Source organism: Theropithecus gelada, chromosome 4, assembly GCF_003255815.1.
Source record: "Theropithecus gelada isolate Dixy chromosome 4, Tgel_1.0, whole genome shotgun sequence".
NCBI lineage: Eukaryota > Metazoa > Chordata > Mammalia > Primates > Cercopithecidae > Theropithecus > Theropithecus gelada.
This window is the reverse complement of record NC_037671.1, coordinates 55396643-55410959: the sequence shown is the minus strand read 5'-3', so window position 1 is coordinate 55410959 and position 14317 is coordinate 55396643. Positions and strand designations below refer to the sequence as shown.

General features: G+C 42.7%; 1 protein-coding gene across 5 annotated transcripts in view; it reads left to right on the top strand.

Annotated features, from left to right (window-relative positions):
* Positions 1 to 14317, top strand: part of ELOVL5 (ELOVL fatty acid elongase 5) — an 84226-nt gene that overhangs the window by 66390 nt on the left and 3519 nt on the right. For 3 of the 5 annotated variants that reach the window (XM_025381300.1, XM_025381298.1, XM_025381301.1), the window contains 5 exons: positions 3168 to 3245; positions 4166 to 4337; positions 6087 to 6211; positions 8692 to 8826; positions 10164 to 12032. In XM_025381300.1, coding sequence (XP_025237085.1) covers positions 3168 to 3245; positions 4166 to 4337; positions 6087 to 6211; positions 8692 to 8826; positions 10164 to 10307 — 654 coding nt within the window. In that variant the 3' untranslated portion in view covers positions 10308 to 12032. Of the gene's footprint in view, positions 1 to 3167; positions 3246 to 4165; positions 4338 to 6086; positions 6212 to 8691; positions 8827 to 10163; positions 12033 to 14317 lie in introns of those variants that run through there. The other 2 variants (XM_025381299.1, XM_025381302.1) reach the window with 2 other exon arrangements.

The following is a 14317-nucleotide window of genomic DNA, read 5'->3' as shown; positions in this document are numbered from 1 at the left end:
TCCCTGTGCTGGAATGTGTTGATGCGGATGCAGGAGCCACAGTCACCACCCTTCGAAATCTTACAGAAGAGCGCACAACAGGCCCGTTAACAAAGGGAGCATGTGAGCAAACAGCTATAGGTCACGGCAAGGTGAGGGTAGAGGAAGGAGAATAGACTTCAGGCTTTAGTGCTCAAGGGAGTAATCATGAAGAAAATAGAATTTTAACTGAACTTTGAAGGATAGATAAGATTTTGAGAACCAGAGATGGGGTACATGGGTGCAGAGGATATTCTAGTTGAAAAGAATAAAACAGTGGTCACTGCCAACACTTATGTTTAATCCTATGTACCACATTGGGTGAGACAGGCATTATGTACTTCATGGTGGGAGCCTTATGTTTATCCCATTTGAGGACTGAGGAAACTGAAGTGTAAAATGTTGGAATAGCTTACCCAAGGTCACCTAGCAAAAGTAAGAAAGCTAGGGTTTAATGGGCTAATGCCCAAACCCATGCTCTTTCCCCTTGGCCACTGTGTAGTGGTTAAGGAAGGGCATGTTTGGAGAACGGGAAGAGGTCCAGTTTGCATGCAGGTAGGGGAGGAGTGAAAGATAAGCTTGGGACCACGTTGTGGAAGACACCTGGACACTGCACCTAGGATTCAGGATTTCATTCTGAAGGCAATGATGAATCACTGGAGGGGTTTAAATATGGAAATACAGAATTCAGTGGTTTGAGGGGCACAGCGGCCCCAGTAGAAGTGGTAGGTGTGAGTAGCAGTGGAGGGAGTGTTGCATTGAAGCATGACAGAGCTTCTGCAGGGAACCTCAACAGGTGAAAGAGGAATGGTGGGCCTCGGTCAAGTGGAGTGGCACCGAGTGAGCAGCTTACCTGGTTTATGCTTTAGGAGTGAAAAAAGTTCACCACCCAACACCGAGGTTTGAGTTCTTTAACTAAACTCCAAAGACAGTGGGCGTTTTATACATGGATTCCCCTGCCCCGTTTATGGGTAGGGAGAGGGCAAATGGAATTTTAGGTTAACTAGTTTAAAGAGTCAAGGCAATCCCACCTGGATCCCTTCTTAAAAAGGAAGCGTGTGTCCAAGAATCCCTTCTGCTGAGTTAACAAGACCCCTTCAACCCGTACTCATCCTTGGGATTGAGGCACCTGCAGAATTACAAGAGAGGATTTATCTTCCTCTTCTCCAGAGAGATCCTTTGATTTTCCCCACCCCTGCCAAGGTAGACATTCATGAATGCAGTCATCCACACCTCCAAGCGTGTGCACACACCAGCCATCCTGTTTTAAAACAGACAAAAGCAAAACCAACCTAGGATGTCTCAGGACACTATAAACCCAAATAGTCGCTGGAAAAAACAGTGATGGTAGGTTCCTGATTTAAGATTCATAAAATGATAACATTTCCAAAAATATCTCTGATGAAGACAGTCATATGTTAGTAGGTTTTTAATTTTGCCAAGAAAGGCTGCTGTTTTAAAAGAGTATCTTTTACATTGCATGAATTTATCTTCATGAAAACTTTACTGCATTGTCCTTATTTTTCTCATTCGCGGTTGTCCCGTGAACATTTCATCAAGAAGCACCAGTTCCCTTTCTGTGCCCTCAAGCCACGGGAGGTAGTTCCTTGGTTCCCTCCTGGGGTAGAAAGAAGGGCAGAGAAAAGAGCTCTGTACTAAGCTGGCCCTTCCCTCCCCACCCCAGGTCTCAAGAGTGCATGCCAGCTTCCTCCCCCAACCTTCACCCCACTTTGGATTCAGGCTTTGTGTCTTGCTTCTTAGGACTTCTGATCAGCCTGCATGGATCCTGCTTGACTGACCATGACTTTAGAGAGTGGAATAAGACCAAAAAGTTAATACACCTTCTAATGAATTACCGTGTGGATACTGTTCTTTCAAAGATAGCATAGTTTGTTGTGTGGTCTGATTTTAAAGTCTGTTAACATGAAGCTACAGAAAATTGGAATAAACCCTTTAGAGATAATTTAGTCCAACTTCATCCTTTTACAGTAAAAACAAGAGCCCACAGGAATTAGCTGGCTTGCCCCAGGTGCTGGGCCTGGCACTCAAGCCTTCCTCCTAATCCATGGCTCTTCATCATGAACTGGTGCTTCCCCCATGCTAAATCCTTGTGCTCTTGTTTGGCCATGAAAAGCCTGTTAAGTCTCAGTGCTTTTTTATGTGTAGAAGGTGACAAAGCAGAAGGAAAATGGCAAGAAAAAGATAACCAAAGAAAAATCAGAACGCAGGATACGCAGTGTGAGTACAGCGGTGCACCCATTTTTGGCATTTATTTCTGAGGTCAGACCGGCTGGAAATATCACAAGGTGTCTTCAGATCCTCGTAATCACCTCTTGTTCCCTGCGGGGAATCTGTGTTGCTCACCAAGCTAAACTCTTGTGTTCAAGGACAGGGAACACAAGAATCGGGGTGCAGGCTCTACATCACAGAATTCTGGGGTCCTTTCTGTCAGCACAGTGCCTACTGCACTGCAAGTGATTCTGAGGCATGGGCACAATTTCTTCAGGCTGTGAAGCCTAATTCATGGATCCAGAGGATTGTACATACAACAACAGGAAATAATGAAGATAAAGTTGGACTGAATTATCCCTGGGCCTACAGCAGTGGTTCTCAAAGTATGGTTTCCATATCAGCAGCATCAGTATCACCTGGGCCCTGTTAGACATACAAATTCTAGGCCCCCAGACCTACTGGAACAGAAGCACCCCCAGGGACCCATGTTTTAATAACTCACCCCTCAGGTAATTCTGATGCTGCACGCTCAAGTTTGAGGAGCACTGGCTTAGGGAAGGCAGCCAGAGGCCTCTGTGGGGCAGAGCAGGGAGCCTGTGATTGGCTTGGTCTGGGCACTTGTGCTAGAACCAAGGGGGTGATAGGCTGAGCGTTCTGCAGAGAGGCAGTGTGGTAAAGGAGGGTCTCTGAGGGCAGCAGCCTGGGAGTGACTTTTAAGCCCGTCCCTTAGGAAATTGAGGCTCAAGTCATTAAAACTTTCCTTTTGTTTACACTTCCCTACAATTGTTTTTTCTCAGAGCAAACTTGGCTCAGCACAGCCCAAGGTAAATTATCACAGATTCTGCAACTGATAAAGTTCAAACAGGACTTTACATGGCTCAGATGCTGTTGGTGACTGGCTTTTTCTTCTTTTTTAGTTAGTAACAGGAGTATGGGAAGGCAAATACAACTTCTTCTGTCAGGGCACACGCACCGCAGGAGAATCAGATATGAAGGTACTGTCTCTTTTTCAGAAACTTTATGTTGAGTAAGTGTTGAGTTTTTTAAAAATAAATTGTATAAAATACAAAATGGCCCATAACCTCACTTCTCAGGCAATCCCTGTTGATATTTTTAAAAGAATAAAAAAGGCAATATATATACATGGTATTAAAATTTGAACGTGAAAGGTATAAAATAAAACCTAAAGCATCCCCCTCTGTAAAAATAACTCCTGTTAACAGTTGGCAGGAAAAATCACATGCATTTGTCAGCATGTTATATTTACACAAACAGGATCATGAGAGCAATGTCTTAAATTTTTAAAATCACTCATTTAAGTACTTTTTTTCCGAGTAGTGGTGTTAAAAATAAAATCTGACTTCCACTCATGAGGTTTATTTTAAGTCACAGGCCAACAGTCGCAGCTCAGCATGGGCAGTCATCTCCTTAGAGCACCTGTTTGATATGTGTAATTAGGCAGAGACCTGACACTGCAGGTTCTGATTCCTTCTGTGTCTCTTGTCAGGTCAGTTGCCCCATGCTAGTCCCTGAAATCAAAAGCATTTTTTCAGATGGTTTTCCTTTGCTAATGGCTGTGCAGGCTGCTTCCAGAGGGAATAGGCAGACTTCAAGGTTTTGAACCTTGAACCTCATGTTTTTATTAGTCTCAGAGAGTGTCAGGGACCCTTTCAAAACATTTCCTATAGTCATTTCAAACCCCTCGAGCTGTCCTAGTCCAATCATGTTCTTCGGTTAAAGGTACTTGGAGAGTGACCATAGCTCCCAACCACTGGTGGACATTAAGAGCTGTTGGGGCACTCAGGCTTCTCCGAGTTGACATCAGATTTTTGGATATTAGTGAAACATTATAGAGGCGATATTCCAGAGAAGCCGTGAGGATAAGCCTATTAAATCTTTGACCCTTTCCTCTTAGATTATCCGTGTCCTCTGGTGGTACTACTTCTCCAAACTCATAGAATTTATGGACACCTTCTTCTTCATCCTGCGCAAGAACAACCACCAGATCACGGTCCTGCACGTCTACCACCATGCCTCGATGCTGAACATCTGGTGGTTTGTGATGAACTGGGTCCCCTGCGGCCACTGTAAGTGTTAGAGACGGGGACTTGGGGAACAGGTGTGAGCAGGGAGGAGAGTTCAAACTAAGGCTTTCAGAAAAGGTGCTGTTGCTGTAAATGTCTAGGTCAGGCTTTCAACTTTGTGTTCAAGTTGCTTTTAATGATAGTTTATGTACCTATGCAAACAAAACCCTTTTTTAGTTAAGTGAACTTTCTGTGCTGATTGGGCAAGATGAGGGAGATACCACTGGGGACATACTAAGGAATAGGTATAGTATTCTGTCTTAGAGGGCAACTGTCCAGGTTCTTTCTGGTCCTTCTGTACGATGTGGAAGTGTTTGACAGGGGCAAGTGAGGAAAATAGGATTACACTGTTGCATGAGTACAGGGAGCAAGGCTCATTTTGAAATACAGCTTTAGCTGTCATGCGTTAGGAAGTCTCCACATGTTCTAACAACCCTCATATTCCCTGAAGCATGGTGATCAGGGTGTCTTCCATAACAAGCACCAAAACTTGAGATAAATTTTCTAAGGTTGTACTTGGTTTTTGGAAAGGTTGTAGTCCAGAGTGTCTTAAAATTTTCAAAGATTGCCACCTTGAGATTCAGCCTGGGAGTTTTAGCAAATGTCTCAGTCAAAAGTCCTGTCATGCCAACACTGAAGAATTTAACTGAGAACCTATGGGTCTATTTACCATACTTTTTCTCTGGGATAGCACTGCCCTTGATTACCTGAGCCTACCAAGATTCACAGTATCATGGAATTCCAGAGCTAGGAGATAAAAAAAAAAAAACTTTCCAAATACAGATCCTTTGGGTTTGGGAGGAAACTGAGACCACAGAAAGGTGGGTAGAGCTGGGACTTTCTGCTCCCTCTTCCTCCCACGGTCAGAGTTCATGATAGTGGATTAGCTGACCTAACTTTCTAATAGAAACAGCCCCTCCCTACATTTGAAGAATGCTTTAAATTTTCAGAGAACTTTCAGGAGGACAGATTTAATTAACTCCACTTGGCCCATGAGAAACTGAACCAGGGAATGGATGTGACATGTCCAAAGTCAAACAGCCAGTTCCTGTCATAGCCAGGAGTAGAAACTTCCCTAAAACCAGGCACCTCCAACTGCACAGGGAAAAGCCATATAGCTTGGTTTGGTTGCTGACTGTCGGGGAGGAGAACAGAGTCTGGAAAAAAAAACTAGTGGTCCTACTGGACATTGAAAATGATGTGGTAAGATGGCTCTTTTATCTCTGAGGAACTAGACTCTTGACTCTACTATTAATAAAAATGTATGACCTCAGCACTGCAGTCCTGTGGAATAATTAGAAGGTGGCTTCAGAGACCTCTCCACACCCCAGCAAATGTGTAGAAACAGCCATTTTTGAGCACGTTGCCCATCAGCTGTCTTCCACAGCCTTCAGAGAGCATATCTGAGGCAGTTGTGCATGCAAAGAAAAACAGCTGCCTCTGGGAGTTGGTGGGCATCTGCAACAAAGCCTGTAGGTGCCGGAATGGCGTCATGGCTTCTGTGTCAGGTGGGCCCCTAGCAGCTACAGCTGACCCCTGGGCTCGGAGCCTCTTGGTGGCTGCCTGCCCAAGTGGAAATTGAATTCTTGTTACACATCCATGCAGTGCTTGCTGTTACAGTGTTTGTCAGCCCTGTTGGAAATCATCTCTCTTTCTGATTCAAAAAGAATCTTGAATTTTTTTTTTTTTAAACCACCTATTCTGTTTAAAACACTAATACATTCTCCTTCCCAAATCCCTCTGTTCCTGCAGCTTATTTTGGTGCCACACTTAATAGCTTCATCCACGTGCTCATGTACTCTTACTATGGTTTGTCGTCGGTCCCTTCCATGCGTCCATACCTCTGGTGGAAGAAGTACATCACTCAGGGGCAGCTGGTGAGTGACTTGGCCTCTTTCCCCAGGACTTGCTTCCTGGTGGATGCAGACCTCTTCCTGGTTTTAGTGTTGTGTAATAGCAGCTAAGATGCCCCTTCTCCATCCTTTTTCATTTGATATAATTAAATTCCTTGAAGTGGGTAGATCAGGGAATTTTCTTATTTTGAATTGATAGTGAACTGTGACCATGGGCGTACAGCTAGTTGAATTGTAGAAAGAGGGCTAGAATCTAATCTGCCAACTTCAAGTTCAGCTCTTCTGAGTTTTTGCACATAAGCACATATGCATGTATGTGTGTGTATATATATATGTGTATGTGTGTGTGTTTTCTAATTATAGTCCAAAATCCAAAATGAAAGTTCTGTGTTTCTGGGGGTTTTAGAAGGAGCTGGAGAGTAGTATGGAGTCCAGGGTATGTGTAGCCCATTACTAGGCAGCAAGGATATTTGTCTGGCAGGTATGGGTGACCCCTCAGCCCCCATGCAGAGGAGTACCTGTTGGTGAGGATGGCAGCTGTTTGCTTCAGTTAACAGCTCCCTCCCCTGGTTTACTGCCAGGGCCAGGCCACTTCACCTGATACTTCTCACCATCCTTGATTAAGCCTTCTCCATTTATCAGTATATTATAGTTAACCTCTTTCTCTCCTCTTATGAATTCTTCTATGAACTAATTAATACTACTACTGCTCATGTTAAAAACTGACATTTCGTATGTGTTGAGCACATGTTGGGCACTCATACTAAGTACATGATTTTACATAGATTGTTCCAGTAGCCTGATTTCATATTATTGTCCCCAGGCCAGGCGCAGTGGCTCACACATGTAATCACAGCATTTTTGGGAGGTCAAGGCAGGAGGATCACTTGAGGCCAGGAGTTTAAGACCAGCCTACGGAACATAGTGAAACCCTGTCTCTACCAAAAAAAAAAAAAATTATTGTCCCTATTTTATAGATGACACTGAGACAATAAGCCAAAGCTAGCTGACTGAGGGGAGTGGACATTAAATCTTTTGCCCTTTCCTTGCCTTATTAACACATTTTTCTAAACAGACCAAGCTGATTCAGACCCCTTCAAGTCAATTAGGATTTTTCAATCTTTAAAAATAACAATCTGAAAAAAAAGTCTTGAGAAAATCTTCTGAGAGACTAAAGTGTTTAATATTTCATTTTCACCTCCCTGTCAACTGCTATGTTTTCTCACCCACCTGTGAAAAAGGAAAATTGTTGATTAAGCTCCTTGTTATACTTGAGGAGAAACGATGCAGAAATTGATTTATACCACAGTTTTGGGTCTGGTGGAAGCAGAATTTGAAAGAAAAGACTGGCAAAGTTGGTCTCCCATTAGGCTCTGTACTTTGAGGTGGAGGATTAAACCTACCCAGGTTGTCAGGATTTATTTTAAGCACCACTCCTAGTTATTCCTCAGTCTGCAGTACTAACCTTAAAAAGAGAAGGCAAACAGCCAGGCACAGTGGGTCATGGCTTGGAGTCCCAGTTACTTAGGAGGCTGAGATAGAAGGATCTCTTGAACCTAGGAGTTTGAGGCCACCCTGGACAACATAGAAAGACCTTGTCTCAAAAATTAAAAACAAAAACCTCTACATAGAAACATTGGAGCTGCCAGAAATACAGTGCGCAGAGCCTAGCCCTTTTTTGGTTTGAGACGGAGTCCCGCTCTGTCACCAAGCTGGAGTACAGTGGCACCATCTTGGTTCACTGCAACCTCTGCCTCCTGGGTTCAAGCGACTCTCCTATCTCAGCCTCCCAAGTAGCTGGGACTACAGGCATGTGCCACCATGCCCGGCTAATTTTTGTATTTCTAGTAGAGACAGAGTTTCACCATTTTGGCCAGGATGGTGTTGATCTCTTGACCTCGTGATCCACCAGCCTTGGCCTCCCAAAGTGCTGGGATAACAGGTGTGAGCCACCATGCCCAGCCTGAGCCTAATCCTTTTTAAAACATCTTTCTACCATTTCTCTAACCAGTTCACATGCGTTTCAAGATTTATTCATCAGAATTAATCAATGCACTTACTGTTGTTTGCCAGTAAAGGTTTAAATCTACTCATCAGCCTTCACTAAACTAGAAGGGTCCGTGGATAAGGAGTTGGAAGAATGTCCAGCCAGGTGGCACATCCTGCAGTGATGTTATCAGTGCCCTTTCAACATACACACTCACTCTTCCTTCTCAAAAAACAAAAACAAAGTCTTGCATCTCTCTATAGTGTGTCCTTGAATTTTGGAGAAGGTAGTTTAAATAGCTTGGAGGGCAGAGGAAGAATATGTATAAGACAAACACACCTAGAGTTTAGGATGAGTGTTGTGTATGTGTTGTGTTCATGAAGTGACTGCTGTACCTGCAGAAAGGGTAGTGAGTGGTAATTCAGAAATTTAGGTGATGCTGGGTAAAAAGTCTGCCTGGTGTGGGGCCTCGTCCATGCACTGTCCCTGCTCAGCTGCATCCCCTCTGTTCCCCTAGCTTCAGTTTGTGCTGACAATCATCCAGACCAGCTGCGGGGTCATCTGGCCGTGCACATTCCCTCTTGGTTGGTTGTATTTCCAGATTGGATACATGATTTCCCTGATTGCTCTCTTCACAAATTTCTACATTCAGGTAAATCTCACTCTTCTCTGGGACTTGGTATCTGGGGCCTTTACCAACAAAGGCCCTCATCTGTTAACTTAAGGGCATGTGGAGCCTTTGCTGGGTGACAGGCTCTGGCCTCTAATGGAGTCACTATGACAAGAGCAGCCCCTGCCTCTAGGGGGCTCACAGCTCACTGGAAGACACTCTAGAACCCTGTTCTAGAGCCTGGGTGAGGGAGTCTTGGGATTCCCCTGGGAAATGGAAAACTGTGCAGCAGGACCCTGTGTTGCTTCCCTCTGACCTGCAGCAGAGAGACGTGAGAGGTGATTTCAATCAGAAATCTCTCAGTTCACTACCTTGAACGTCATGGCCAAATAAAATTTCAGAGGAGATTTTTATCACAGTCCTCAGATACAGAGATCTGCTTTATGTCCCGGCTTTCTTATACATTTAGTCCTCAGGTGTGAGGATTTGGTTCATTCCTAAGCATATGATGTGGTGACGTAGGTCTTTGCTCACAGAAAGGTCCATTTAGGGCAGATCGTCTCCAGTGGTGCCTGACCACATTGCAGCCACTGCTCATTCTCCTGCCATGTGTCACCCCCCAGATGACATCTGTCCTGCTATTGTTGCCAGTGCCTGGTAGCCATAAGGCCTGCTGATCTGGGCAAAACACAGAGGTCAGGAGCAAGGGCAGAGGCTGCAAGTCCTGAGGCTCAGACATTTGTCCTTTCCTCTTCTGTGCCCATAGGCACCTGTGTGTGGCATGTTGGGTTTGAGTTGAAGTCATATACTTCTGGGCTTCATAGTTTATGGCTGCACTGTGGGACATACACCAGGTACAAGGAAGGTGAAAGGATAGGACCTGATGAAACTGAAATCACGTTTATTCTAGCTGCTTATAGCAGCATAGCACTTTGTTCATGAAGGCCGAGGTAGTCACTGAGGCAGTGAGGAACTTTTGAAGGCGAAGAAGGGATGTTAGTGTCGAGAGAGCTACTGCCAGGTGGGAAAGGCTGATTTGGCCACATAACCCCTGTCATCTGCCATCCAGATACTAAAAGGCAAAGCAGAGTAAAATGTAAATTGAATTTTCCATGTGACATTTTAAATCGTATTTCTGTTGCAGCCTGTGATTCAGTTAACTTACCTCAGGCTAAGCCTCAGAAAAAAAAAGCAAGAATGATTGAAACCAGTGACAAAAGATTTAGTCATGGGGACTTGACCACAGGAGTTTCTCGTTGATAAGATTTGATCTTAAAAGAAAACTAGGCCTAGTGTTAGAGATGCAAGTCCCAGTAACGTTCCCTGTAAAGAAAACTGTCTGTGGTCATTTGGTTCTCATCTGCCCTTACACATTTTAGACCTACAACAAGAAGGGGGCCTCCCGAAGGAAAGACCACCTGAAGGACCACCAGAATGGGTCCGTGGCTGCTGTGAACGGACACACCAACAGCTTTTCACCCCTGGAAAACAATGTGAAGCCAAGGAAACTGCGGAAGGATTGAAGTCAAAGAATTGAAACCCTCCAAACCACGTCATCTGATTGTAAGCACAATATGAGTTGTGCCCCAATGCTCGTTAACAGCTGCTGTAACTAGTCTGGCCTACAATAGTGTGATTCATGTAGGACTTCTTTCATCAATTCAAAACCCCTAGAAAACCTATACAGATTATAAAGTAGGGATAAGATTTCTAACATTTCTGGGCTCTCAATGACCCCTGCGATAGACTGTGGAAAGGGAGTATTATCGTAGTATACAACACTGCTGTTGCCTTATTAGTTATAACATGATAGGTGCTGAATTGTGATTCACAATTTAAAAACACTGTAATCCAAACTTTTTTTTTAACTGTAGATCATGCATGTGATTGTAAATGTAAATTTGTACAATGTTGTTATAGTAGAGAAACACACATGCCTTAAAATTTAAAAAGCAGGGCCCAAAGCTTATTAGTTTAAATTAGGGTATGTTTCAAGTTTGTATTAATTTGTAATAGCTCTGTTTAGAAAAAATCAAAGACCATGATTTATGAAACTAATGTGACATATAGTTTCCAGTGACTTGTTGATGTGAAATTAGACACGGCACCTTCAGTTTTGTACTATTGGCTTTGAATCAAGCAGGCTCAAATCTAGCGGAACAGTCAGTTTAACTTTTTAACAGATCTTATTTTTTTATTTTGAGTGCCACTATTAATGTAAAAGGGGGGGGCTCTAAAGCAGTCTCAATGAAACTTAAATATATATTTGTCCTCGCGATTTTAGGAAGGGTGGAGGGTGAGTAGGCCATTTTTAATTTCTGAAGTGCTAAGTGTTTTTATACAGCAAACAAAAAGTCAATTTTGCTTTCCACCAGTGCGAGAGAGGATGTATACTTTTCAAGAGAGATGATTACCTATTTATCATTTGACAGAGTCCCATAGATGAGCAATGGGGAACTGGTTGCCAGGGTCTAAATTTGGATTGATTTCTGTACTGTTATCTGTTTTGACACAGATTTCCTTGTAAAATGTGCCTAGTTTACCAAAATTAACAAAGGGGGGTGGGGAAAGGACTTTAAAAATGTTCAAGGTAAAATCAAGTACAGCATAAGAGAATCGAGAAATTTGATAGAGGTAACTTGTTTAATGTAAATCTAATAGTACTTGTAATTTCTTTCTGCTTAGAATCTAAAGATTTGTTTAGAACCTCTTGTTTAAAAATAATAGACTGCTTATCATAAAATCACATCTCACACATTTGAGGCAGTGGTCAAACAGATAAAGCCTATGATGTGTGTCATTTTAAAGTATTGGAATTTAGCCTCTGAATACCTTCTCCACTGGGGGAAAGATATTCGTGGAACCACTCATGACATATCTTAGAAGGTCATTGACAATGTATAAACTAATTGTTGGTTTGATATTTATGTAAATATCAGTTTACCATGCTTTAATTTTGCACATTCACACTATAGGGAGCCTGTTGGTTCTCTATTAGTCTTGTGGGTTTTCTGTTTGAAAAGGAGTCATGGCATCTGTTTACATTTACCTTACAAACCTAGAATGTGTATATTTATAAATGTATGTCTTCATTCCTAGGTACTAATTTGCAGATGTCTTTACATATTTCAAATACAGAAACTATAACATTCAATAGTGTGCTGTCAAAGTGTGCTTAGCTCACCTGGATATACCCACATTGTTAAATGTCTAAACAGTAATCATTAAAACATTTTTGATTACCTGTGCCTTCGTTTTACATTTTTTGTGCTGGCAATTCTGAAGAACTGGAGAAAAATCCACTTCATTCACTGTCTAGGAGCTTACGCAAATGGATGGTAAATCATTCAGTTGTAAATAATCATATTATTGCTTAGTTCTCAACGAGGAAGGACCCTGCATAATAACGCATAGTGGTGGTTCCACCCTAACGTTGTCCTCTCTGCCTCCTCCAGGTAATCCCACTAAAGGTTCCAGCTCTAAACATGCTCCTTTATCCTTCCTCCCATTGGCCCCAATCTCTCGCCTTACCCCGAGAATGTTAGAATTACTCTCCGAGGTCTAGACCATAGGTCTGCAAAATTTTTTTCTGGAAAGAACAAGTTGGAAAATATTTCAGGCTTTGCAGGACATGCAGTCCCTGTTGCAGCCACTTGACTGTGCCATCGTGGAGCACAAAAACAGTCATAGACAATATGTAAAGGAATATGCATGGCTGTGTTCTAATAAAACTTTATTTACAAGCTTGGACAACATAGCAAGACCCTGTCTCTACAAAAAATTTGTAGAAACTAGCTGGGCATGGTAGTACATACCAGCAGTCCCAGCTTCTCAGGAGGATGAGGCCACAAAGATCGCTTGAACCCATGAGTTCAAGGTTACGGTGAACAAGGGCCATGTGACTGCCCTCCAGTCTGCAACAGACTGAGACCCCATCTTTTAAAAAAAAAAAAAAAAATTACAAAACGGAAGGCCTGTGCCCATAGTTTGCTGACCTCTACTCTAGAGTAATGAGGTCCCCTCCCCTTTGAACCTAAAGCTCAGTCATTTTCTTTGCCAAAGATCATTTTATGTCCCAGATCATGGCCCTTCCCAGCCTACCCCATTTTGTTTCAATTTACAGGTGCATTCATGTCTACAACAGGAGAGATGACGTGGATGGTCCATCTTCCTTCCATCTGCTTCATGCCATACGGTCCCCAGTATAGGCTCTTAGGTGCTAAACTAGAAAGCACCTAAGAGCCAAGACTGAGCCTGTACTGTTTTAAATGAGTGCACATGAGAGACATGTTAGTTGCTGAAACCACCTGTGGATATGACTGCAGAATTGTCAGAACTCCAGAGAAATGTCACCTAAAACTGCATTTAGTACTTGGGATATTATCCAGAAGGCACAAGAGGATTGTTGGGGAGCTGATGGTAATAAATTATATCCCTGTCTTTCCCCTCTGAGTTCAGAACAAATTGAAAAAATACTGGAAATTAGACCAGTAGGAATTAAAATAGCATGTGTCTTACTCAGAAGGCTGGATTGGTGAAACTAAGACCAGAGTGTGGCTCTCTAATTAACCCTTGCTAATAACTCTGTTAACCTAACTTACCAGGGCTCAGTAGCACAGCAGTGGTTGCTCTGATGGTTGGTCTGGTGATAAAGTGGTTATTAAAATATATTAAATATCAGTCCTGGAATTTACCTACCTTAAATTGTAAACTCCCCTTGTAGTGGCAGATTCTACACTGATGACCTTACCATGCCAAGGAAGTGTGCTTAGCTGCAACTCTCAAGCAGCAATCCCTCCTCCCTTCAGAGAAGTGAGTGGATAAGAGGCAGGAGAGAGGGCAGATGTGTTCTGCTCTCCTTTTTCCTGTATGGAAAAGGGAAGATTCCCGTTTCTCCCTCTATTTTTAGCTGCCTTGCTAATCATGTAGAAGGGCGTTGTAGACTAATATGAGAAGTACAGCTTGGAGGCTGCATTGACGGGGTTGAAATCCTCCGTGTGTGACCTTTTGGCAAGAAAACTTTGCCTTAGTTTTTCTCATCAGCCAAATAGGAATAATGTTGGTTTCTATGTTATAGGGTCCTTGTAAGGATTAAATAAATGACTAATGATACTGTATATATATATAACCTTTGGAACCCCATCTAGCTCAGAATAAAGTATAAGTGATGACTTACCTTCAGGATTGTAATCTCAACTCACCCCACTGGTCTCTTTCAGCTGTAAGCTGATTGGCTGCTCTAGTAATCCTATCAAAAAAAAGGGAAGGAAGTTATTTTGTATGACATTTTCTTTGTTAAATCAGTGTTGAAAAGAAATAAGCAATTCTTAGGAGTCAAATGTTCACCATCTATGTTATTCCTGATTTTGCCAGAGTTTTACATTAAATTCACCATTCTGGAGTTTTTAGAATCTACTTTGGAAAATAGGGCAGTGATTATCAGTATCTGGACTTTATTCATTATTTCTCTGGAGTTCTGACAACAATTCTGAAGTCATATCCGCAGGTTGTTTCAGCGACTGACATGTCTTTC